The sequence below is a fragment of the Nematolebias whitei genome, chromosome 23 (genome assembly GCF_014905685.2).
Source record: "Nematolebias whitei isolate Nwh7 chromosome 23, NemWhi1, whole genome shotgun sequence".
NCBI lineage: Eukaryota > Metazoa > Chordata > Actinopteri > Cyprinodontiformes > Rivulidae > Nematolebias > Nematolebias whitei.
The window spans coordinates 13,550,372-13,578,276 of NC_056520.1; the positions used below are offsets into that span (position 1 = coordinate 13,550,372).

The 27,905-nt window shown below is 41.3% G+C and overlaps 1 protein-coding gene across 1 annotated transcript; it reads right to left on the bottom strand.

Annotated features, from left to right (window-relative positions):
* Nucleotides 1–242: 242 nt before the first annotated feature.
* On the bottom strand, nucleotides 243–27,622 carry nhsl1a (NHS-like 1a). The gene is made up of 10 exons (XM_037696782.1): nucleotides 27,581–27,622; nucleotides 16,930–17,040; nucleotides 13,876–14,006; nucleotides 11,632–11,706; nucleotides 11,188–11,422; nucleotides 7,911–8,401; nucleotides 6,716–7,814; nucleotides 3,875–6,604; nucleotides 2,616–2,703; nucleotides 243–873 (listed from the first exon to the last, which is right to left on the bottom strand). The coding sequence occupies exons 3-10, from the start codon at nucleotides 13,876–13,878 to the stop codon at nucleotides 243–245; spliced, it is 5,352 nt and encodes a 1,783-aa protein (XP_037552710.1). The 5' UTR covers nucleotides 13,879–14,006; nucleotides 16,930–17,040; nucleotides 27,581–27,622.
* Between the last annotated feature and the right edge of the window lie 283 nt (nucleotides 27,623–27,905).

The window sequence follows — 27,905 nt, forward strand, 5'->3', positions numbered from 1 at the left end:
AAAAATCTCAAAAGTCTGACTACAAAATGTTAACGGTAAAGTGCAAAACAGTCAACAAGCTAAACAACGCTGAGCAGACGGTAAAAAAGCAGCGACGACGACCAAAACGCACGCGTCCTTCTGAGATTTCCGGACTTTTATTTGTGCGTTTCTGTAAATTCAGGTGCGAGTCCAACCTGCTGAGGCGGGTCGACACATTTCAGATTTTTAAAAAAAAAATATTTCGAGTATTTTCGGAATAATTAAGAAATCTCAACTCGTCTCGGGTTCGAGTCTCCACGTGCCTCGACAAGAACCTCCTCCTCTTCCTCCTCCCCTTCAAAGATGGCGGTCATCGGAGCAGAGGAGAGGCGGCAGCGAGATGCAAAGCGCCGCGAGGCAGAGGAGGGAGGAGTGAGGGAGCGAGGTCGAACGTGGGTGGAGGAGAAGATGAAGAAGGACGAGGGAGAGGTGGAGGTGAGGAGGAGTTGGTTGTCCTGTCTCCTCCATCCGAACATCAGGGAGAGGGTACAGAGAGATGTGGGAGGTTCTGGGACGTTCACACTCAGGAGGAGGTCGGTGTTCTCCACCGTACAAGAGGGGCTCCCAGGTTTTGACTGGTGTGGGGTTGAAGGAGGAGGTGGCGTCTGGATAGTTGGAGCCTGAATGACACGAAGACGCTCGACCGCCGAGATTCGAGAAGATGACTCGAGTCGACTTCCCTTCCTCAATAGGAGCGCCTTAAAGCTGTCACTCCTCCCTGATCTGTGACTCCTGGCAGCTGCAGGTCGGGTCAGGTGGGATGGGGGGTCAGTGGGAGTCTCAGGAGGGGAGGAGGAGGCAAATTGCTTCTCCCCGTCTAAATCTCTTCTTCCGAGCATCTTCCGTTTTGATCTGAGACAAATGAGACAAAACGAACAGGAAGGAAACTGAGTCGACTCATCTTATGATCAGTTCATTGGTCCGTTCAGCAGAAAAAAACTCGACTTTAAAATGTTACAAGTTTTAATTCTAAAAACAAGATTCTGCATGAGAAAGAAGAAGAGCGTGTTGGAAAACAAGATAAATCTTTGCAACTTACAGTTTTGTCTCCATATTTTGTTGTTTAATATTGTAAATAATACAAGGGTTGATCATCAAGCAAGGTTCAAAATTGGTCCAAATACAGGCTGACTCATGGTGCATAAAGAAACGGATCAACACACCGGGAAGCGGACCAACCATTACTGAGTCAGAACTTGGGTTTAGGTTTATTTGCCATACACAGATCAACACAAGGTCACCAATGCAATGAGATGCTCATCTCTCAGGAATATTTCCCTCGAACATGTTTAAAGAAGAGCTACGGCCTTTAGTTCAACTTTATTCGAACCCACAGATGTGCAAATCACAAAACAAGAATTAAACTTTAAAGCAAAGCTAAAATAAAAAATAATAATAATCTGTAAACAAGAAACAAAACCACACATCTAAATTGAACAAGAAAAGTAGACACAACGAGTGCAAATACATCAAATGATGAAGAAAACCTACACAGTTTTAAATGTAGATGTTTTAGTAGAATCTACTTCATCAGAAATTTAATGGTGAACTAAAGTTCATTAAAAGTTCATTAGCAGAATTTATATATATATATATATATATATATATATATATATATATATACACATATATACACATATACAGTATATGCATGTACATACGTACGTACACACATACATACTATTGGAAAAGAGTCATTAGCAACATGGTCCCGTTAGCAGCATGGTACTGTTAACAGTGTGGTCTTGTTAGCAGGTCCCGTTAGCAGCATGACGATAATAACGACTGCGGCAACAGACGATGACTACCCTCCAGAACCAGGTCTGGCAGACATAGAACATCCAAGGTTTCCCCACAGAACCGAACTGTTTCGTAGAGTTCAGTCCGGAGATGGAGAATCGTGGAGACGGCCGCCATGACAATCGGAGAAATGAAAGGTTCTTGCTCAACTCCATAGTAGTTTACAGAAAATAAGCAAAATTCGAAGAAGAAAAAAACACTGAAAATATATATTTGATATTGAAAAATTAATTAAAATGTTAATGTATTTAATATGTGCCGACTTCTTAGGTCTTCCTTGAAGGTGTAGAAGGCCCTTAGGGTCCCCCACTGCTCGGCCTTAAAAGTGCCTCCTTAAAACTGCCTTTAAAGCGAACTGGTAAAATTTATTTATTTATTTATTTTAAATTGCAAATTTGGAATCTCATTTAGAACAAGTTCAAATAGTTAAATCCACAGAAAAAAGGGAAAGGAGGCACCAAGAATGGAGGTAAATTGGTTACACAGCAAAGGAGAATGCTACGAGATAAACAAGCTTCTTATTCAGACAACAAGGGCTGAGGCAGGATCAGTTTCTCTCTACAGGAAGCTAAAATGAAGGAGCTGGAGTTAGTTTAAAGTGGTCACTATCTACACATTTACAGACCAGTTAGATGTTTTACCTGCAGCCAACCCCTGATTACCAAGGTATTCATGCTGTGCCTTTCCATACTGCACTGCTCCAGAGGCAGATGGAGGGATCAAGCAGAAATGTGAGGATGTGCTTTAATGGTTGGTAAACTAACAGTGTTCAGCTTGGGTGTAAGTGCTGCTACCTGTGGATGATGGCAAACAGATCCTCTGTGGTTCGAGGATGACCCGAGACATACATCTGATCCGCTGAAACGCTGACGAACACATCATCTGGAAAAAACATAACAAGGGTTTTTTTTTTTTTTTAAATATGCCGGTGCCAGAGTCTTAACTGGAGTTAGTAGGAGAGATCATATCTCTCGAATTTTAGCATCTTTCCATTGGCTCCCTGTCAAATCCAGAATTGAATTCAAAATCTTACTTCTAACCTACAAAGGCCTCAACAACCTAGCTCCATCTTATATTACAGATCTTATTGTTCCACATTTTCCTAACAGAGCACTTGGCTCTCAGACTGCAGGCTTACTCGCAATTCCTAGAGTTTCCAAAAGCAGAATGGGAGGAAGATCTTTCACTTATCAGGCTCCTCTCTTGTGGAACCAACTTCCAGTTTCTGTCCGTGAGGCTGAAACATTGTCCACTTTTAAGACTGGGCTTAAAACTTTCCTTTTTGATAAATCCTATAGTTAGTGTTGGCTTGTTATGCTGCCAAAGGCTACAACAACTGGAGGACAAAATGACCTCATTTCCTTAAATGAATTATTACAATCGAATAGTTTTCATTTAATACCATTTCTGTCTTAATGTGATTGTCAGTCTGCCATTGTGTATCTGTTCCTCTCAAAACCAGCCGGATGAAGCAGATGGCCACGTGTCCTGAGCCTGGTTCTGTTAAAAGGTTTCTTCATCATGAGGGAGTTTTTCCTTTCCACTGTTGCCTTCATTTTTGCTCAAGATGAGAGTTCTGCGATGGAGTTAAACTCAAAGCAGTCTGTTTCTTACATTATTATTTTTGTATACGAATGTTTCCGTTAACTTATTTTTCATATATATATATATATGAATGTTTCTGTTCAGTACCCTGAGACGACTTCTGTTATGACTTGGCAATACTTAAAAATAACTAAATTTTATGAACAGCTGATTTGTCCAGGGTCTGGATGTTTTAAATGGAAACTGAACAATTGGTGCTTGTGACATAGTTGTTAGTTTGGCAGATGTGGGTATATCTAAAGAACAGAGGCAGTTCAAACTTCACAGAAAACTGTCATAATGTTGTGTCAGGATAAAAGACATCAAGAAGTCTTCATGATGTGGAGTAGTTCCCAATCTTTTATTCTACACCTTAAAGGATCTGCTGAAATTGTCTCGGAGTCAGATATCACAGATCTAGAACTGCATCACATTATTAATAACCTTGACTTAGATGAACCCAACTCACCATCTGAAGGTCTCTTAACCTCCTTGAGCTCTTCGACTCTCCTCTGGGCCTCTCCCTTTACTTGCTCCTCTGCTTCTTCGTCTGGTTCCTTTATCAGGAGGTCTGGGAGAGACAGTTCTCCCTGCAGGGTATCAGTGGACAGCACACTGTTGAGGGAGAACCTGCTCTGACCAGTCAGAGAGCAGCAACCTTCAGAGTCACTTGTCTCTTGGTTGCACACTTTCATTATTCTCAGCCTCCCACGTTTGCCTTTTTTTACATCTCGTTCGTCTTCTGATGAGGATGAAGAAGATGATGATGATGATGATGATGATGATGACGATGATGACGATGAGGGAGAAGGTTCCGTTTTAGGTGATCTCATCAGCAGTTGCCTGCCTGGCCTCCTCTTCCTCCTTTTTTTTACTTTGTCCTTTTTGTTAGATGAAGTCATCATCGTCATTATAACTGTCTGTTTATCGCTTTCCTCCACAGTTTCCTGCTCATCTTCCTCTTCATCTTCAGCCAATGAGGACCTCATCATCCTCCTATGATTTGTTTTGACCTCATCCTGAAATTTAGTTTCAATAATCCTGCCACAAAAATGGTTTGGTAGGAAAGTCTGGGTTCCTCCAGTCCTAATGAATGCACTTTTAGGGACTTTTGAAGGGTCCATCCCTATGGACCATGACTGGTCATGACTTCCACAGATCTTCAAGTCCTCTAAGATGCTGCAGATCTCCTCAGAAGTGTTTTTAGCCTTTGTGTTGTTCATTGTTTCTAAGCTGCTAATGGTCCTCATAGTGGTTTGAGTCTGTAAAATACCACTGGTCCCTGTGGTCTCTTTTAGACCTGCACCATTTTTTTTAGAATCAAATACTGGCTTTGCTGTTTTGGGGGAGGTGAATGAGAGATCTGGCTTCTTGGGTAAAATCTGTGGCTCCTGGCTTTGAAGGGAACTGAAAGGTGAGCGGGTATTGTTAATTGAACTTTCAGGTATCACTGATTGGACACAGGTGCTTGTCAAGTGCTTTGGAAAAAGTTTACCGTTAGTCAAATGTGTAAGAAAAGGAGTCTCTAAGGAATCAGAGAGACTCTGCAGTTGGCTGTTTAGTCCAGAAGAAGACTCTATGTTTTGTCCAGGGCTCTTTGGCCAATCAGGTTCTCTTCTGGCCTTGGGAGATGCCATGAGACCCAGAAGACAAAGATCAGGCTTCTTTGGCGGGATCGGTTTCTCAGGGGAGGGCAACCTCCTTGAGCTCCTTGATATAAAGTCCTTGTTATTGTGTTTCGCATCAACATTTGTTGAATTTCCATCAAGTTTATTTTTTTCATTATTCTCGTCTTCTTTGTTGCTCTCCGAGAGTCTTGACTTGTTTTCTCTCAGAGTCTCCTCTAATGAGTCTGTTTCTTGAGGGTGTTGTTCCAAAGGAAAAGCCTTGATATCGGTGTTAAATTTATATTTGTCAGCATCATGACACATTTTTTCCTGAGGGCTCTCAGGATTTTGGACTTGAAAGTTTGCTATATTCATGTCTGAATCCTCCCTTTGTTTCCCATTGGAATGGGTGGTTTGTGGTAATGGTAGCTGAATATCATGGTCTTTCGGCTTAGCTGAGCTGCCTTGTGGTCTTTGAAGATTAGAATCACCTGACTCATTATTGGAATTCCCAGACTCACTTTCTGTTTGGTTGTTGTTAGTGGGTTCCTGCTGTTTTATTTCTGTACTGATTGGGCTTTGAAGGTTAGCCATTGATGTGGTTGCTTCCCTGTCGGCTACTGCACAGATATCATGTTTTTCTCCTGAACCTGATTGCTTAGCATCAGTGTTTAAGCAGTCAACAGTAATTTTGTCCAGCTCAATGCAGTCTAGTTGGGCATTTTCACTTCGGTTAGTCTCATTTCTTGAAATGCTAATTTGGGGATGAAGTGTAGCCTCAGTAGGGTTATCCTTGGTTTGAAGGATTTCCTGGTTCTTGACAGAGTGAAGCTTGATGCACTGCAAAGCCTGAGGAGTGATCAGTATGCAGGGAGGCCTTGGAGACATTCTTGATGGGAAGAAGAAAGAGGTGGAGGGTTTGGAGAGTGAAGGCAGAGGAGGAGGTGGTGGTGGAAGTGGTGGAGGAGGAAGGTCTTGTATGTCTGTGCATTCAGGTAAGGAAGGTGACTTGGAAGTTACAAGTGGATTTAAAGTAGATGACCCTGTGGAAACTAGATATTGGTGGGATCTCCTGCTCACAGCATATGAGTAGGGAGGAGGAGGAGGACGGACAAATGGAGGTAAAGGAGGAGGCATGGGGAGGGATAGAGTTGGGAGAGAAGATACAAGTGGAGGAGGAGGAGGTTTCTTAAAAGACAATGGATCAGGGAGGCAGAATTCAGGAAGGGGTGGGGCAGGAGGAGGTTTAGAAAGAAAGGAAGAGGCAGACTCTGGAAGAAGAGGAGAGGGAAGAGGTGTAGGGGGTTTAGAGAGGACTGATGAAGAGGTAGAAAGAAAGCGCTCAGAAACGGGAGTAAAGGACTGTGGCAGGGGAGGTGGAGATGGTGGAGGAGGATTATTAGTAGTAGAGAGACAAAACTCGGATATGGAAGGAGCCAATTGTGGAAGAGGAGGGGGATTATTGGGATGCCTTGCTAAAGAATCAGATGAGGTGTAGGAGGAAAGGGAGGATGTGGAGGGAAATGAGGAAAGGGAGGAGAGAAGTGATGACTTCCTCTGGGGGACTGGTGGTTTTGGCCTACCTTCACCATGAGATCTAGTCCTAGTAAGGGAGGAGGCAGCAATGGACAAGGGGAAGGAAGACGAACATGGAATGAAAAAGGGTGCGGTCACAGAGAGGGGGAAGGCTCCGGGACTTGCTGTAAGGGGGGAGGAAGGGTTGAGGGGGGAAGAAACTGGAGTGCCAGGGGTAGGGGTGTTAGATTGACTGGAATAACCACTGGATGGAGAAGCAAGGCGCTGGAGCACGGCTGTAGAGGAGTCAGGTATGGCCTGGTCCGGAGGAAATTTCAGTTCTTTATCCTTTGGACCTGGAGATACAGGGCCAAGCACATGGCAGTGGTCAGGACTCGATGAGTTGATGTTGGAAGGGGAAGAGTTAGTAAGGGAGTCCGTTTGGGAGTTTGGGCATAAAGGTTCAAAGGTTGTTACTGTCCCACAGTTCAAACCACTCTGCCGTCTTCTGGTGTTGTTTCGGGGCACCCAGGGGTCATAGAAGGCCTGGGAAGAAGAGGAGGGTGTGTGCAAGGTGGTGCAATCCACACAAGGACTGCGGTCCAGACGAGGACTTGTTGAAGTGTGGTAGGCTTTGCTACGACCTGGACGGCGCCTCAAAGAGTCAGAACGCATCGGTGGAGGAGGTGGGCACTTGGACTTTCGTAGGGAAATGCTGCGAGAGATGGTACGAGAGTTAAAGGGGGATGTACTGGACTTCCTTTTCTCGTGCTTAGACAAAGGAGAAGATATCTTCTCTGAACACAGGGAGTCGTTATCAACACAGGACGGGGTGGAGCGACCAGAGGAGAGCAGGGGATCACAGTTCCAAACTTCTTCTGAGGTATCTCCTGTGTCCTGGGTGATGCTGCTGTGGATGCTGGAGCTGGAGGACAGAGGCCCGTAGCTCCAACTCTCTCCATTGATGGAGTCACCATCATAGAAACTCTGAGCATTCTGCCGAGAGGAGGTTGGGTCATCCAGTGCTTTGTAACTAAACTGAGACACAGAATCCGCAATGGAGGAGGAAGAGAGGTAATGCGAGGAAGCGGGAGCTTCATTAAACGGATTATTGTTGGGAAACCATTCAGGCTGCATGTGACTTGGTGTGTTAGGCATGGAGGAGTTGACTGGGGAAGGAGGAAAACAACAAGAGGAGGAGGAGGAAGGAGGAGACTGGGGTACCACTCTGGCCTCGGGATCATTTGGCAATAAGGTCAGAAGGCTGCAAGAAAAGCCTTGTAGGTCCTGTGAAAGAAGGGGAAGCCAGGAGAAAATAAAATACATACAGAAACTTACGGTTTGTTTCAGGTAATTCAACATGACAACATTTTTTAAACTGACCTGGCTGTCAGATGAGGAGGTGCTGAGTGTCCTGGAGGAGGTGCTGTTACAGCTGAACTCAGAGCTCAGAGAGAAGTTGGTGGCCAGGCGAGGTAGATTGTGGATTTCAGAGGTGGTTGAGTGGCAGGAAATAGGGTGCCCTTTGACAAGCGGGGGGGTGGTAAGGGAAGACATGAGGCTGGACATGCCCTCTCCTCTTGGTGCTCGGATCCTCCTTGAAGACAAAAGCCCCTCTTTTTTGATTATTTCACTTTCTTCCATTTCCACCTCTGTGTCCTTCTGTTGATCTGAGGACGTGCAACAGGAGGAGGCAGGTCGACCCACTGTGGAGAACTGACCAGGAAGTTCTACAGAGACAGAGGGCTTTGGGATGGCATAATTTTGTATCACAGAAATGGTCTGACGGCGGCTCAGTTTACGAGTTCGCCGGGTCAGTGAGTCTGCATTAGAGAGGGTTCTCTGAAAATTGGCCTGTCGATCAAAACTCTCCCCTAAAATGAGAAGAAATACAAAAAAAAAGTGTCAGAAAGCAAGTCCGTACAATTCTTGAACCCATTAAGGACTTCAAATATTTGGCTTTAAAACTAAGATACATCTTGTATCCCAGTTAAGTTTCAAATGTTGATTATAACCGTATGTCTGAGTCAAAGTCTTGGCCTAAACTTTAAACTTCATGCCCCCAACTTTGAAGTTAGCACAAATAAACTTATAATCTGAGTTCATGTAAATGTAGGTTTATGTCAATAAATAGAAAAATACAAAGTTACAAGTTTATTTATATGTGCAACTAAAGTCCAAATTCTTAAGTTATGGCAATGTAAAAGAGACAAAATTGGCACTATTATGATGGAGGCTGAGCAGCACGGTGGTCCAGTTGGTAGAGCCATTGCCTCTCAGCAAGCAGGTTACCCTGTTTCAAATCCCAGTCTGTAGGCCTTTCTGGGTGGAGTTTGTATGTTCTCTCCGTGCATACGTGGGTTTTCTCCGTGTACCCCGATTTTCTCCCACAGACCACAAACATTCACGTTAGGCTGATTGGTAACTCTAAATTGTCCCTATGAGTGAGAGAGTGATGTTATGTTTGATAAAAACCAGTCCTCTTTGACGGCTCATGCACTTTTATTAAAGCTCTGCTCACAGGTATGATTGGCATCTCACAGAACTCTCACTCTCTTGTCTATATGTCACATTTATACATTCACAGACTCGTGATTGCCACCTAGTGGACACAAGCAAAATACATCTAGTCATCACATCCCCCCTCTCTTTGAAGTAAGAATGTTACAAAAGGAATCCTGTCAAAATTAATTACATCACATGCAGCAGATAGAGCATCATACAATATAGCTACAATAAAGCTACCTTAACCTTTCTATAGTAGTTAACATACATATCAGTTACATCAGTTATCAGTTACAACGAGTTACCTCTGCTTGTCAGACAGGCCCCCTCCCTCTCGGTTTTCAAATCCTGTTTAAAAACCCACTACTATTCAGTAGCTTTCAACACCAGATGATCTGTGTTTTGAACCTGTACGCCCCATACTGATTACTCGTCATATTTATTATCTGCATCGTTTTTATGTCTATATTCTGATTTACCTCATTTTGTGTGTTCCCTGTTTTTCTGTCTGTACAGCACTTTGGTTGGCCTCGTCGCTGTTTTAAGTGCTCTATAAATAAAATTGTATGGTATGGTTGCAAAATTTAAGCATTTCAACACACTTGTTATTTTTTTCCCCATCCATCCACCCATTATCTTCCGCTTATTCCGAAGTCGGGTCGCGGGGGCAGCACTTTTCTTCAGTTTGTCAGGTTTTTTTCCACAACTCTGGTAGATCCTAGCACAGGTGGATTGTCTCTGGTAGTGTCCGTTCAGTTGCAGGAATACTCAGAGTCCTTACAACTTTCACTCGACTTATCAACAGTCTCTAATAGAGTTTTCAACAAACTGTGACGATTAAGTCTCAGAACTGGTCCATCTTCAGTTTTCACCTGAAATAATAATAATGTCATCACATTGTCATCACTGTATGTTTCCATACAATGGCAAAATTACTCTCTGCATTTAACCCATCCACCACCAGGTGGTGCAGTGGGCAGTTATTGAAAGCGCGTGGGGGGGGGGGGCATTTTGGGGATAAGGTGTGCTGCCCAGAGACACCACGAGGTGTGCAGTGAGGGATTAAACCTGGGACTTTCGGGTCCCAAGCCAGCTGCCCTGCCTCTACACTATCTCGGCCATGAACGTGGAACTACTTCCTGCAGAATAGTTGCTTTAGTATTCCATCCCTCATCATCCTGAATCCTAACTGGGTCCTTGTATAATAATGGTTGTTTGTCTCATTTGTCTCTATGCATCTCTGTGATGGACTTGCGACCTGTCCAGGGTGTCCCCCACCTCTCGCACAGTGATGGCTGGATATGGGCACCAGTGATCCCCCACGACTCGAAAAGGAAGAAACGGGTAAAGATAATGGATGGATGATGGAGGCTTGACAAAACAGCTTAAAAAATAATGAATAATGGGCTAATAATCAGAAATGATAAGATGCTATTTTGTCTTGTTCTAAAACCTCAAGTATAATCTACTGTATTTTCATGTCATTAGCATGTGGATGCTGGCAAACCTCTACAAAATAAATAAAAATGTTAACTTGTTTTTTTCTGTCAACTGTAGAAAACTGCTTGGTTATGTTTGGAAATCAAAACTTGGTTAAGTTGAGCAAACAAAACTATTTGATTAGGTACGGTAGACACCACTGAATGTGCAGACTTCTCATTTTTAAAACTGAACATAGCACATAATTAGGCTGACAAGTCAAACAAAGTTACGCACAATTTTATGAATTCATAAGCAAAAATGAAATACTGTCTTTTTCAGACTATAAGGCACTTAAAATCCTTTAATTTTCCCAAAAATCGACTGTAAGCCTTATAATCTGGTGCAACTTGTGTATTAATTCTGGTTGTGCTTACTGACCTGGAACCAATTTTATGTGGTACAACTGAACAATGTTGAGTTATTGTGAATGAGTTGAATAAAGTTTGACTTAGCTGACCGTTTTGTTTCCTTTAATGCACCTTATAATCCAGTGCGCCTTATGGTTCGAAAAGTACAGTATTGTATTGCAATCACTTTTTAGGATGAATTGAGTAAAAATTACAGCACTAGTCTTGCACCATGTAATTTTACCATAAAACCAAAGACCCAAATTTTATCTAAAACCTACAACAAAGTTACATTTTAAAAGTAGAGCCTGTGAGTCCAGCTGTACCTGTTACATTGATAGGAACAACGTCAGCTGCGATAGCATCCGCCTGCTGTCTCATCCTCTCCTCTGGTGTTGGAAGCCGATGAAAAGGCTCCATCTCCACATCGACGGCGGCGCCGTTGGCTGATCCTAATTCATCCCATCCAGAGGTGAGACCAACCTGGTTCAGGACCAGTGGGGTCATGGGCCGTGTGTTGTTAAGGAAAAACCTCTCGTCCTCATCTGAAGATGTTGAACTCTGCCAAACAATAAGCGTTAAATCACATTTCGCTTTAAGAAGCAGCAGCTTATGTTCAAATGCTTGGGGATCTAATGCAGACTGGAGGAGAGTTAAATTCATAGTTTTCTCCCAGTTAAACCAGGTTAGGTTGGATCTGCAAACTACTTCAGCATCGATCACTTCGTCTAATCTACTTTGTACTAGAGAGAAGGCCAGTCCATGTTTACCTTTCTCTTCCAAAGGGAAAACTTGAAACAAACTGAAAAGCAAGAATGAGAGAAAAAATCCAAGACTCTGGACCTCTAAGAGAAGAGACGTGCGAGGGAAGAATGAAAGAGCATGAGAAATTAATAATGAGAAGATTAGATTTATGAAAGCAGTTTGACAGAGAAACTGTGTCAGTGTTTGACCAGCAGGTGGCAGTAAAAGCTACTGATTTTCAACAGAGTAAGAAACTAAATCCCAACAGGCAACAAATGGCACTAATAGATAACAGATTTGGCTCAGACTGAATATAAATTTGAAATAAATTAATTTAGAAGTTACAGAAAAAAGTCTCATTTAAGAGCTGGGATCATTTACATCTTTGCATTTTTACAATTAAATAGAAATTTTGTTTAAAAAGCTACCATCAACGTAGCAAATAACATTTATTTCTATTTGTAAACCATGTTGGTTACGCTGATCAGTAGGAATACTTGTCTTAAGGTTTGGTTTAAACTAAATTATATTATTTTTTTGGTAAAAGGTTGTTTAGGAAACACAAACTGCAATAAATAAATAAATAAATAAAAATGGCCACAAACAAATCCTAAACAACCATATGACATGAAATGCAAAGCTACTTAAATGAAATAAAAATGCTGCAAACATATAATTAATACGAAAACATGCCCCCAGAAAAAAGTACGATACATAAAATGATTATAAAAACTACGACTGAGTATTAGGGCCACGCTAAGAATTTTTTTTTTTTTTTATTACATTATGAAAAAAAGTCATAATATTATGAGAATAAAGTCAAAATAATACGAGAATAAAGTCTTAGTATTACAAGAATAAACTCGTAATATTACCAGAATAAACTCGTAATACTATCAGACAGTCTTACAACTGCAGTAAAATGATGAATGTTGAACATCTTAAGTTATACTTTGATATTTGTTTTAGAAATAAGGAAATACCTAATCTGTTAGCACATCAGCAGCAGATTATTATCAGTTTCGGGACTTTGAAACGACTGTGCAAACGACTATGTCGGTTTCGAAGAAAGAACCACATGGATTTGGAAGATATTGCTTGTCTTGTGGAAGAGGAGCTTTCTGGCAGTGGTCAACTGAAAGGTTAGGTGGTTACATCTGCGTAACATTCAAAGAAGTTTTTGTTGTTTCATTAAAATACGTACAAATTTATTATCCTAATACTACGACTTTATTCCCATAATTTTGACTTTTTTTTTTTGCATGGCCCTAATACTCCGTCGTAGAAAACACGCAACAAACAAATGCTAAAATTATAAATACTACCAAAAAAATAAAAATAATAATAATAAAAATTCAAATTACTGTTAACTGCAAACTCATCATAACACTTAAATGCAAAAAATAAAAATAAACAACTTGATAAACTTACAGCAAAAAATACAGATAAAATAACATACAGAGAGTCCTCAATTAATTGAATATAGACCAGGGGTGGGGAAAACTTTCAGACTCGCGGGCCACAAGGAGTTCTAGCGAAGGGCGGGACCATAATACATGCCAGTGTCTGTAGTGCGCCTCTACTGGGGAAATGATGGAACTACAGGTAAAATGACACCATTTTTCCCCCCCTATTAAATTCAGTTTTTTAAATATAATTTGAACCAATGGCGATTTTAACCTGTTTTGGGGGTTTACCTCATCACCCCTGAAAAATGAAGTATATATAAAAAATTTAAAAAAATTCTTTTTTTTTTATTGTCCAAATTTTGGACAATTTCGGCAGGCCAATTAAAATGCCCAACAGGCCGTATATGGCCCACGGAACAGGGTTTGCCCATGCCTGATAAAGACAGTGGCACGGTGGCTCGGTTAGTAAAGCTGTTGCCTCTCAGCAAGAAGGTCGCTGGACCTGCCGGGGGCCTTTCTGGGTGGAGTTTGCCTGTTCTGGCCATGCATGCGTGAGTTTTCTCCAGGTACTCCGGTTTTCCCAAAAAAAAACATGCATGTTAGACTGACTGGTAACTCTAAATTGTCCCTAGGTGTGAGTGAGAGAGTGAATGGTTGTGTTTTGGTGATTTAAAGGGACCGTTGTGTGTCCATGCTGTGGTTGTGTATAAATATATTCATATATACTGTATATTCCTGCAGGAATAAAACCTGGCAGTAGCTCAATTATCCCCTCGTGACTCACTGAGAGCGGTCGTTTTAGCTGCAGTCTGTTCACTCATACAATATTCATGAAACATAAACATCATGCTTGTTCCTCACCATCTTTCTGCTTTGGGCTCGCCACCTTCTGCGTTTTCCTCTCACTGATTGGTCGAGGCCGGAGAATGGAGAGAAGGTGGAACTCGGTGGGTGGGACTGAGAGTAGCCTTGCTGAGTCAGCCCGTTACATGCTACAAACATACAAAGAGGAGCGTCATACAGCTGGGTAAAGTGTAGTTTGGACATAAATTCAAGGTCTCATTACTCATCTGCAATACATCTATCAATCAATCATTGTGTCTTCTTGATCAGTGAATCCAGTGAAGGTTTACACATGAAAGCAGCAGCTTTGTCCTCTGTTGGATGTTGGATGGTGCAGCTGCGGCGTTGCAGTGTGCAGCAGAATGTGCTGCGCATGCAGACCCCTGCAGACCACTGCAGTCCACCTGCATCATTCATCATCCAGACGGTTACACTTTCACGTGATTAGAGTTAAATGCATGCACATTTAACAGCTCTATCCCAGAACAGTAGCTTTTCCTGAAACAGTAAATACATAAAAATGAACGAGCAAGCGCACAAACAATCGTCTTTTTCTGCACAAATCACAGGAGATTACAGAACTGTGCCTCAGGCTTTATTGCCTGAGATTTTCCATCCAAGCAGCCCAACTTTACTATCATCTTTTAGAGTCCCTGGTCAACAATTCTGCTAACTTTATAATGGATTTTTTTTTTAAATTTCCTGCTTCTTCCACAAAGTGTCAGCCCTTGTACCCGATCATCTAAAGATTTTTTTGTTTTATTTGTTTGTACACTTAACTCTGACATTCAGACACAGAAATCAGAGTTGTGTTGCCAGTCAAGAGACACGCCTGCCCCAAGATCTCTCTGTAAAGCAGGGGCGATCCTAGAATCTGCCCTTTAGCGGTGCTCAGCCCCCAGTGCCCCCAGTCAATGGCTCTTGGCTTGAACAGCGCAGTGGTCATTAGCATCAGAAGCATTTGCAATGTGGGAGGGGACACTGGGGTGTTCTCCCCCCAAAAAATTTGAATAAAGTAGATACCATTTTTTGCATTCTGGTATATTTTAACGGGTTTTTAAACATCTACATTTATCTACATAAGTAAACATTTGATTCAATAATTATTTTAGAGAGCACGACACAGCAAGAAGTAACCTGACCAACAGCTCTCCTTGTGTGAATAGATCACGCTCCACTTCTCTCATGCACCCCAACACCCCCTCCCACCACAGGTCGACAACTGCCAACAACTGCATTGTGGCACACAATACAGACACGCTAAGTAATGGATTGACTGACGGGTGGAATCGAGGATCCGACTCATGCAAAAAATAAATAAATCATAGATTTTACTGGCCCATTTAAGACTGTCATCATTCGTTCCATATTTATTAAACGTTTCGGTGAATCTAAGGTTTGAGAACTGAGATTCCTTATAAAATCATAATGATGGTTTCTTAAATTTTCAAGGGTGCCGAGTTAAACTTTAGGGGTGCTTGAGCACCTCCTCAAAAAAAAAAAAAAAAAAAAAAAAAAGGCTAAAATCACCCGTGCAATTTAGTAAAGTATGACTATTGCACAAGTATTACTGAATTAAACTTTGCCCAACAAGTTCTTGAACAAAATCCTTTTAGGACATCTTTATATTGCACACCACCATGAAAGGCAGGTGATCAACAAATTCCTTGTTTCTGCGTGCATTTGTCTGTAAACTTTTTTTATATATATATATAAACCACATGACATATTTAATGAAACTCTCAGAAAGTAGTGATTTACATATTAACGTCTGGAGTCAACCCAATTCAAGATGGCTGCCACAGACGATAAACTAAAATGGCCTGGTTGATTTTATGAATCCATTCGTTATCTTTGCCCACTTCTTTCTTTTTGAGTCGTGGTTGTCACTGGTGTCCATGTCCAGCAATCACTGTGCAAGATGCGGGGGATACCCTGGACAGGTCTCCAGTCCATCACAGGGACACAGAGACAAACAATCACTCTCTCACTCAAACCTAGGGACGATTTAGAGTTACCAATCAGTGTAACATGCACGTATTTGGTCTGTGGGAGGAAAACGGAGTACCCATAAACCCATGCATGCACAAAGAGAACATGCAAACTCCACCCAGAAAGGTCCCCGGCTGGGATTTGATCCGGCGACCTTCTCACTGAGAGCCAACAGCTCTACCAACTGAGCCACTGTGCCGCCTTGATTTTATGAACATCGAGCTGAAATTTAGGTGAAAAGCACATATTCCAAAGGCTAGCAGATTGTATGTCATCTTAGTTTAAACGCTGGCATGGAAGCTGGCAGGCAATAAGCATCCCTGTAAGGAATTCTACTTTTATTATAAGGAAATGTTATTAAAGATGGACCGATATCCTAAAGCAGGGATAACCTTATTAATGAGAATTGGATGTCCGGCCCCTGAGCTCTTGGCTTGGCTTTCAGTAACTGTGACCCCCCTGAGCAGTTTAGTTGAATAGCCCTTCTGTTTTACTTGAACACTGTACTTCTTTCAGCTGCTCCCTTCCTCAGGGGTCGCCAAAGCGAACTCTCTCGCATGAAGGCTTGGTAATTGTTTTTACGCCGGATGCCCGTCCTGACGCAACCACAGACCACCGAGCTACCACAGCCCTCTGTGTGGAGCAGAGAGCTGCTTCCTGGGGCACTTGAAAGACTGTACCAGGTGTGCTAATTCAGCACAAACCCTGAGTTCTGAGTTAATTTGAGTTAAATGTTCTATACAGAGCAGAATTAGCTCTGATCCAAACACTTCTGATATTTACACTTTTCCAATTCAAGAAATATGTCATTCCATGGATCATGCAAAGATGAAAAAGTCACATCAGCTGCAAATCCATTCAGTCTCTACACACTCTAATGTTAGTGAATTATTTCTTTGTATTGTTTTTTTTTTTAATCAACCAGAGCTATTTTTGTTGCCAGTAAGTTGTGTTTCCTTTTTTTTCCCCCAAGTGCGTTGTTGGAAAAATTTGTATATAGCTGAAATGATTGAAACAGTTTTTTTTTAATGTGTTGCACATGTCTTTGCTGAATCTTCTCAGTGAATGCTGCCGTCTCACCTTGCAGATCATCAGCGCTGCCTGAACGTCTTTTCTCAGGAATGAAGTGCAGTCCATGCTGAGGCTTCTGGGTAGTGTAGTGAACAGACCATCTACTGTCCCCGTCCCCTGCTGCATAGGGGGGGAAAAAAAGGAGGGGGGTTCAGTGTGAGGCTGGTTTCAGTGTTTAATCTCGTTTCAGCAAATTTATTCGCACCGAGGAAGCAGCGATGATCGAACTTGCAGCTCTAAGCACTCCTGAAGGTGACCTCAGTTCAGTGCTTAGAGCTTTTAGTGTGAAGGAACAGTGGTTTGATTTGCTAGGGAACTCAGAGGACAGATGTGACATTTAAATGCCAGTTCTCTGTATTCCAGATCTGAGATATTAACACAAAACAAAAACCTACTGTATGACAGTCATCAGAATTTTGACAAAATTGCCAGATTGTTAATTGGTCTTGAACCCAATTTTATTCTCATTTTGGTTTTACAGGCAACATAAATTCCTCCACATGACAGGAGCCACAACTAGAAAATAAGTAAATACATAAAAAACCCACAAAATTAAATAAGGATTCTGGTGCTTTTGATAAAGATAAGACGACTTCTTTGGGGGTGGAGGGGTCTGAAATGCTCCTTGAGAGACTCATTATAGTCCAGGTGAAGCACTATATGCATAAATAATGTGTTGCCAATGGTATCTGAGTTAGACTGGTCTAGGAATCATCAAGACAGTGTCAGTAATATTTTTGAAAAGGTACTACAAATTTAAGAATATCATTTATTCTTGAAAATGTCTTCAAGGTTACAGATTATGTACTTGGACCTTGAAGATGGCTCTGGAGACGTTAAATGGCTCTAGTCGTGGATCAAATGGCAATGAGCTAGGCCCCAGCCAGCTTTTCTGAACCAGATATTCAAAAAGCCAGTTCAAAGCTGTTCTTTACCAATAGAGTGGATACTAAATAGATGGTTCCCAATAAAGTGCCGTAACCCCCATCACTAAATGTGTCCCACCGAGGAAGGAACATGTAGCTCGGGTGAACAAGTCCTAAAAATCCTCTAAGTTTTCAGGGACATTAAAATGCACCAGAAGTTCATACATAGACAATTCATACCCTTGCACTGCACCTTAACTGGTTGGAGGAAACTAAGTAATTCTGCAAGAAGTACTATAAGCAGTGTATGTTTTCAGAGTTATTTACAGAGTTGCTACTGACTCCTGGTAATCTTCAGGTAATCTTTGAGCAGATTTTAAAGGTTCTTTAGGTAGTTCTGGCTACCTGTGGGTTAGTTCAGATCCAGTGCCATTCAGAGAGTTCTGTGATATGAATAATTTCTCCACCAAGTACTGGGTTTGCCCCGTGGCTTCTTCCCAGTGGGACATGTTCAGAAGACTTCCAAAACCAGGCGTCCAGAAGGAATCCTAATCAGATGCAAGAACCACCTCAACTTACTCCTTTCGATGCAAAGAAGGATCAGCTCATCTCCAGTTTACCCCCAGATGATAGAGCGCCTACCCCTATTTACAGCTAAGCCAAGCCACCCTACAAAATAAGCTCACGTCAGTTGCTTGTATCCAGGATTTCATTCTTTCGAACAAAATTCAAACCCCATGACCATAAGTGAAAGGTGGAATGCAGACAGACCAGTAAATTGAGAGCTTTGCCTTTTGACTCAAATCTTTCTTCACCAAGACCAACTTGAGCAACGCCCATATTACTGAGGACGAAGCCCAGATCTGTTGATCCATCACTCGCTCAATCTTACAATCAGTCGTGAACTCATGTTCCACTTAGCTGGTGGTTCCCCGCCGCTCCGCACAGTCCGATGGGAACCACCTCAATGCAAACTGAAGGTCCTAGCTTGAAGATGCCAACAGAACCACATCATCTGGATAAAGCAGAGAAGAGACTGAGGTTCCCAAGTCTGATACCATCCTCCCTACAACTGAGCCTGTGAGATCTTGCCCATGAACACCACAAACATAACTGGAGGCAAGGTACAATCCTGGTGGAGTACATTCTGTATCGAGAATGAGTTCGACTGTGCCAAGAATGTGGACACAGCTTTAGCTTTGATTATACAGGAACCAGCTAGTCCTTAAAGTCAACCTGGAATCCCATACTTCCGCAGCACCACCCACAGAATTTCTCAGGAACATTGTCAAAAGCCTTTTCCCGCTACACTAGACATATTCTGCCTGGACAGTCCAACTCCCATGACCCCTTTAGAAGCGAAAGTGTGTAAGCAATCCTACAAGGGTGAAAATATGGTTCACCATTTCACGACGAGGACGAAAGCAACACTGAATGCGAGGTTTGACAACTGATCGGAGCCTTCCTTCCAACACCCTTGAGAAAACTTTCATTACCCCTGGTTCGTGTATACAAACCATTTATCACTGGCTGAAGAATACAAACATAATGCAAATGAACAAGAGCACAACAACAAGAAACAGCCTCAACAAGCGTCACACCACTTTAATGATTGCTGTTTTTCTCTTGTTATGACCTGGGTCATTAAACCTAAACATCAAATATAGGCTCAGTAATTTTACTCCCCCCCCAATCAAAATCGCCATCCGAGTTAAAAATTTCTCAGCAAACCATCACAGTCAGGCAGCCAGCAGTCTCTGTGGTAATCTACCTCAAGCCACGAAACCAACCAACCAAAAAATCCATTAGAAGAAATGGACTGTCCTAAACCCAATCAAAGAGTGGTAACATTGGTATATTAAACCGTCCTAAAGATAAAAAAAAGAAAAGAAGAGTCCTTAAACAGGTCCCGAGACCCCTTAGGAAGGCTTCATTGGTCATAGGTTAGTGCAAGACCCCTTGAAACCTTTGTTGTCCTTGATTCTTGAGAAATTCTCACCTTAAGAGGTTTGACACAATCAATGAGGTGTCTCTACCAGATCTTGAGAAATCCCCTATGGCTTTTCCCCAAAATAACAGGTTGATGTTTTTTTTCCCTTGAGCAGGAGCAACAGCCTTGAGTAGGTCCTTATGAAGACAGGGGTCCTGGAGTCCTTGAGAGGGGGCTCTCTGAATCAATAACACTACTGTATTTCCATGCAGTGCAGTACGCAGCTGGTTTCAAACACAGATGAAACTACTAAACTGAACTATTTTTACATGATCTTAACATGCACCCAACAGCCAATTAGAAAGCAGGATTTTTATGAGGTCATCATCAGAGAGCTCTAACTAAATCATAGGGATGCTCTTTGACCCTGTGAATAATTCATCAATCATCAATACAGCCACACTCACCTGGGGTCTTACTGAGGTACCTGAGGACGGATTTGATCGCTGCTTTGATCAGAACCATATCGACGCCACACGTTCACACCAACACACACACACACTCATACACACACACACACACACACACACTCCTGAGGCTGCAGCAGAGAGAAACAGCCGGCGAGCAGTAGCAGTAATGCAGCTCGACTCGTTGCGACGATGCTCTCCTCCCACATCTCTCCCCCTCCTGTTCTTCCCCAGTCTCTTTCTTCCTTTCTTACTTCCACACACACACACACACACACACACACACCTGCCAAGCTGGCAGGAAGCCAGTGCACGTGTGCACCCTTCATGAGTGTCACCAGGTGATGAAGGTTACCTAAAACACTGCATGAACGTATTGCTTTGAAGATGAAGGGCTGGTGTGTTTCTGTGCACGGTGGCTGATGTGAGGCAGATTACCTTTTATTCTCTCTGTTTTGCTGTTTCTGTCTCTGTGAGGACAGCCCATCACAGTGAGGGACAGGATGAAGAACGACGACAGCCTCATCCTCAGGGTTCAGACAATGATGACAGCAAATAGACACATTTCAGTCTTTTCTTTTGGAGACAAGAAATAAATATTTTTGTTTCATTTTAAATCCTTCATAGACACATTTTTTGTTTTGCAGCCATTTTGGATCCTTTATATATGTCATGCGTCATTACAGATATTTAAATCAGGTTTTTATCACCGTTTTGGTTGTTTTAACTGGTATTTGGTAGGGATGCAGGATATTATCGGCATGATATCGGTATCGGCCGATATAATTAAAGTTAAATATCGGGCATTCCATCAAAATAACACTGATGTAAAAGGTGCAGTTATATATATATTTATATATTATATATGTGTGTGTGTAGAGCGCTGTTGTTGTATGACAACCCATTAACAAGGATGCCTTCAGCCCCCTTTTGCCATCTGCATTTGACAGCAGGCCAAACTAACAAAGACCATGCAGAATGATGTAGTATTTTAATTCCACAGCAGAGAAAGCTATGTAGTCTCTGTAAGTAGGTCTAAGGGAAAAATATCAGTAATGGTATCTCTTATCGGCCAAATGAGTTTAAACATATTGGCATATCGGGTATCGGCCAAAAATCCAATATCGTGCATCCCTGGTACTTTGTACTTGGTATCTTTGTTGTTATTTTGAGTGTTTCTTTGTATCATGCTTCTTTGTTTTCTTGCATCTTCCTTACACTGTTTAGTTTGCTTTCTTTAAACTTACTGGATTTTTCTGCAGTTCGTTCAGTCTTTGTAGTACTTTTATGTGTTTATCGTTATTCCTCTGTGCATTATGCCAGTGAAGATTCATCCAGGACATGGTAAATCTAAAAGAAAGTTTAAAACACAAACCAACTGGAGGCTTTATGAATAAGTAGAGTGATAACGCCTCCCCGATGAGAAGCAAAACGCCTTTAGCTTCATATTAGAAGTCCAGTTGTTTTGTGTTTTAACCTTTTTTTTAATTCCTCTTCCTTCTGCCTTATTTCTCTTTTTCTCAGAAAATAAACATTGGATGTACAGTACATCTACAACTGAACAACTGTAACAGTCAATGTCCTTTGTTTCTGTCTGCCACAGCAAATTGACACAAAAATTGCTTTAACTCAGTGTTACAGATACTGCGCTCTAATTTTGTGTGGTACACTATTGTGATCCATTTTTCTTCCGTACGTTTTTCAGCATCTTTCTCGTTCCACAATTTTTGTGCTATTTCAACAAATCGTAAATCAAAACGTTCAGCTCTTTCAGGAGAAGGGCGTTGTGATTTTTAGTATTGGTGCAACTTTAGCTTTTTGAAATGTTTAGCCTTTTCTGCCACTTTCGCCTCATAGAAAATCGAGTTTACTTTACATCCTTCAAATCTTTAGATCCGTTTACAACCTTTTACCACTCCTTTCACATTTTGTTCTGGTTCAGCTACTTTCAACTTCCTTGTGCATTTTTTTAAAACTATTTTTCAGCTACTTTCAGCTGTTTGTTTTCCAGCTGTTTTGCGATCCTTTCAAATTCTTTCTGCTAACTTCAACATTTTTGTGCTTCTTTTAACTTGTTTCTCCTCATTTTATCTTGTTCTGCTCCTTTCAGCTTATTTCTGCAAGTTTCAGCATTTTCTGATATTTCAGCTACTATGTAGCTGTTTTTAGGCTAATTTTAGCTTCTTTTTTTTTTAGCTAATTGCATATTCTTGCATTCATTTCAACATTTTCCTGCCTAATTCAGCAAAAATGTGCTCTCTCCACTTCCTTCTTATAATTTAAGCTTCTTTTTGCCTTTTTAGTTACTTTTCAGCTGTTTTTGTTGTTGCCAATTTCAGCTTTTTCAGATAATTTCCACGTTTTGGGCTCATTTTTACTTCTTTCAGCCTAACTGAGCAAACATGTTTGTTTGGTATGCTTGTGCTCATCTAAGCTTCTTCTACATTTCAGCTACCTTTTTTTTTTTTTTTTTAATTATTATTTAGCAATTTTAGCTAATTTCAGCTGTTTTCAGATAAATTCAGGATTTTGTGGTAATGTCTGCTAGTTTCAGCCATATTAACTTTTCTGCTAATTTCAGCTTGTGCTCATTTCGGCTTTCTTCTGCTAGTTTCAGCATTTTCTGCTATTTCAGCTACTATTTAACTGTTTTTATGATGATTTTAGCATTTTCAGCTAATTCCACATGTTTAGCTTATTTCAGCTTTTTGCTTCTTTCTGGTTGTTTAAGCTTTTTATCTGTTTTTTTTTCAGCTGCTATTCAGCCGTTTGTTTTTCTCTAATTTCCTAATCTTTGTGCTAATTTCAGCCTATTTAATCCTAATTCAGCAAATATGTGTTCCGTCTGCATTTTTCTGCTAAGCTAAGCTTGTTCTACATTTTCAGCTACCTTTTTAGCATTTTTAGCTAATTTCAGCTGTTTTCAGATAAATTCAAAATGTTGTTGTAATGTATGCTACTTTCAGCCAAATTAACTTTTCTGCTAATTTCAACTTGTTGTGCTCATTTCAGCTTTCTTCTGCTAGTTTCAGCATTTTCTGCCATTTCAGCTATTAGCTTTTTTTATGCTGATTTTAGCTTTTTCAGCTAATTCCACATTTTGTAGCTATTTCAGCTCTTTCTGCTTCTTTCTGGTTATTTAAATTTTTTTTTTTGGCCTTTTCAGCTACTTTTCAGCTGTTTTTTTTGTTGTTGTTGCTAATTTCAGCCCTTTTTTTTTTAGCCAATTTACAAATTTTTTTGCTCATTTCAGCCTATTTAATCCTAATTCAGCAAACGTGTTCTTTCTATTTTGTTCTGCTAATTTAAGCCTGTTCTTCTAATTCAGCTACACTTTAGCAATTTTTTAGCTAATTGCAATGTGTTTTTTCTGCAAATTCTTAAGCAATAAGCATTCACACTGTATTTTTGAAGGAAATGCAATATTTCTCTAGTTTAGTACGTCTCACTTCCCACAAACTTTGAAAATGTGGATCTCACGGACCCCCTGGACATGTGGCTAACCCTACAACTGTCCTCCAGCCTTCTGCTTGGTCTCATTAATGTCTGTATTATCAGTGTGGCTGTTGACCTTGCTCACCTTCTTCGCCGGTGACAAACTGGGGCAGATCCAGTCTGTATTTGTGTCGGCTACTGTATGTGGGCCATGTCGAGCAGCTAATTATTGTCTTCAAGGCTGACAGCCTCACTGTCTGTTCATCTTCTCTTCCACACGGTTTAATTAGTTTCAATAATTAGACACCAACTAGGCCACAGTGCCATTATGTCACACTGATATATCTAGTCCCAACCGGTTCTAATCTGAACGAGGGGTGGGGCTTTACACCACCTGAAGGAAGTTCAATATCCAAACCGTAGCATATTATTCCTAACATAAATCCAGGTGTGCTTCATCTAGACTATACCACTGAAATTCAGGTGGAAGTGAAGCTGCCAGGGAGCAGCTGTTGCTGCCATAAGGCCTGTTCATCTGTTCTTGCAGGAATTAGCCTTTAGCATAGTGTAAAGAGCCGCAGTTAATCCCTACACGCACATACATTAGAAGGAGATTACACACAGAGGAGGTCGTTAAGGGAGAATATAAAGAGCTGGTGTGTTTTTGCTCTGTGTGCTATCTGAAAATAAAAGCTGACAGAGACTGTGATGCATTATTGATCAGACAATCACCACAAAGAGGGAGAGTGTGTTAAAGATCTGCGGGCAGAAAGCTTTAATATTCTGATTCAAACATGAGGAACTGCGAGGCAAAGACTGTGTGCAGCACTGAAGTGAACTGGGTCATCATACACAAGCAGAACTTCAACACTGCAGTCTTCAGTTCTAGCCAACCAATTACTGTCGGCACCAATCGTCTATCGTCAACACTAATTATTTACCATTAACACCGAACCTGTGATCAATAACGTAACCGCTTTCTGCTGAGGCCAAGAAAAGTCAAAAGATCTAACACGATCACGTAGAATCACACATACCTAAATACATTCGACTTAGATTAGGCCTTAATGAAACCAAATATAACTTAATTTAACTGCACATTAAAAACATTTTGAATGGTTTGACAAATGCAAATAAATAATAATTACCGATATAGTGAAATACATTATTTAATTTTATTGCTCAGAGGTTGAACCCACAATACTGTATGTCTTGTATCGTCAGGTTTATTTATTCATTTTTTGGGTAACGTCTATCCATGTGTGTTATAAGTCTTGGCTGTCATAAAGACAGAGTTTTATATCATCTGGATGAAAACGACTCAGACTGAAAAAGTCTTTGATAAAAGATGAAATGCTTCAACAAAGAACCCATCCAGAGGACCTGACTCAACCTTGTTAGATTTGTGTACCTGGATTGTTGCGCATGCATCAGGATGCCCAGATCTCTCTCAAAGAGACAGTCTTTTAACCAGCAGATGTTTCTCATCCCTGTTGGTCATTCCACATTAGCACTGCCATCAAAACCCTGATCCAAGTCCAGAACTACCTCAGAACCCTGATCAAAGCCTGGACCATCACAGAACCAGGCTTTTGGACTAGACACTCCTTTTCCTTTTTGATCTATTTTTTTCCAAAAAAGATTGAGTATGATGATCCATCTAATAGGATTCCACTATGTGAAGGCATCTTAAGCCCCGTTTACACAACAACGATTCAATGAAAACAGATTTATTTCCCATTTCTATTAACACGTTTACACAAAAACGTTCTAATTACACTCTTTGTTTACACAGCAACTGTAGCCGTTGAAAAGGTGTAATTCCATCACCACGCCACTAGTTGGTGCTATGTTCTTTAAAACTTGAAACTAAGTGCGAATGTGTAAACAACAACAACAACAAAAACGTTCTAAATGTTCTAACGTTTCTCTCAGGAGAAAACCGCTATAACAAAAGTCCAGGTGATTTCCAAACTGAAAGCAGTCCGGGGAAATTAGATTTATAGATTTATGAATCAGAAGCACAAACATTGCTCTGGTAGCCGCCATTGTCGATAGTTTCTTCTTCTGTGGATTGTAGGAAGACGTTATGTTTTGCGTCACACGGTCCCTGACAGAAAATATATATTTTTTCTGTTTACACAACAATGGACACCGGGACGTTTTTGAACCATCGCACTCTGTAACCCGTGACCAGTGGTCATTCCATATGTTAACCCTCTGGAACCCGTTCTCAAATTGTGCCATTGTCAGAGAAAACATTTGCCGTTTTCGTGTAAATGAACAGTACAAACACAACAAAACTCGTAACACTTTACAATAAAAGGTACACAAAATTTGCTTAACTACTAGGGAACACCTCAAGAACGCCTCATGAACTAATGGGTAGTTAACCAGTACTTACTGGGGAACACAAAACCAAGCCTTATTAGGGGGACTACTGGTTTGTTCCCACCAGTGAGGTCACAGCTCTTAAGAGTCAAAAAACTGTTATTACCAATTTTATTGGATTTTCTTTTTGTAAGCATATTGATTATTGATGAAAGACATTATCAATTTCATAATCTTGTACTGCTGTCATCGTAACTATGTATGACTATCACTGAGTACCAAATCATTGCCTGGCTATTATTTTGTTCATTGATGTAGTGAAGCATCATACCAAGTACTTACTGAGGAGCCAATGGTTACTTAATCACTACTGGTTTGTTCCTGTGGTAACAAACCAGTACTCCCCTAATAAGACTTGGCTGTGTGTTCCCCAGTAAGTACTGGTTAACTACCCATTAGCTCCTTATTCATTCCTTTTTGATTTTTTTTGTAACTACCCATTAGTTCTTGATTAGTTCCTATTCATTTACAAGGTAACTAACCAGTAGTCTCTTAATTAGACTTGGCTGTGTTCCCCATTAAATACTGGTTAACTACTCATTAGCTCCTGATTTGTTCCTGATTCGTTTGAGGCGTTACCTAGTAGTTAATCAAATTGTGTGTACCTTATTGTAAAGTGTTACCATGAAACTCTTCCATTTTCACCAGAAATCGTTTTCGTGGAAACAGGGCTCCAGATGGAGCCCAGAGAAGTTGGCACCGCTTCCAGTTAACATCCTGCTTCTTTTGTGCACAGGAAAGTTTGTGACTATAACTCTGGATCACAGAACAGAAACGAGTTAATGACGACTGCCACCAGTACCTTTAGCAAACAGGGTACCGGCAGAAATTGTACTACAATTAGTCAAAGACCACAATGAGGAAAAAGTGCCAGGAGACAGAGATAAGGAAAGTAAAAATAAACATAGGACACTGAGAATGTCAACTCTAAATGTGGGACAAAAGTAGAGAGCTGGTTGGCATGATGCAGAGAAGGAAGGTAGATGTATTATGTAAACAAGAGACCAAGAGGAAGGGCAACAAGGCTCATAGCACAGGGGCAGGGTTTAGAGGAGCTAGGAAGTGATGCACAGGTTTGGTGTCAGAAAGGAACTAGGAAGGACAGATGGTGGTCAGTTTTTGCAAGAGGATGGAAATGGCTGCAGTCAACACCTATTTAAAATAGAGTGGAACATAAAGTGACTTATAAAAGTGGAGGCAGACATATACAGGTACATTCTTGTAGAAGAGGAACCTGGGGGAGGTATGGAACTGTAAGGAGTAGATGGAGATGCCAGACAACGTGGTGGATGGTGGTGTGCAGAATGATTGTTGTGGGGAAGAAAAGAAAAAGAGTAAAGTCAGGGAAGAAGACCAAATGGTGGAAGTTGAGGAAAAGGGTCTGGGGGAAAGAAAGATCTTCCAGATGGTTGGTCTACTACAGCAACAGTGATTAAACAGACAGGTAGGAATGTGCCTGTTGCGTCTTCTGGTCAGAGAAAAAGATAAGAAAACTAGGTGGTTGAGTTCTAAGAACGTCTTACAGTAGCATTTTGAGAGAAAAGTACCGAGCTCAGAATTTTGAACAGTACCTTTCTGAAGAAGGGGTGTGGTTATCAGAGCTTCCTGTCTGGAACTCCGTTTTCTGCAGCGCTTGATACCAAAGAATCTGCGCCTCTTGGTGGGCTTGTAGTGGTACTGTGGTGGCTCCTTCGGGGGGTCTGATTTGCTCAAAGGGGAAGGGACAGGTAAAGCATAGCCGTGGCGAGGTTCTAGTGATGGGGGACAGGAACTAGTTCGGCGCCGATGGGTAAGGACAGAGCAGGAAGGGCGCTGCACGTGAAGGGATGAGAAGGACATGTGGGGTTTTCCATGAGCTTCTGGAGTGAGGAAGACTTTTCCATGAGCCTCAGGGGC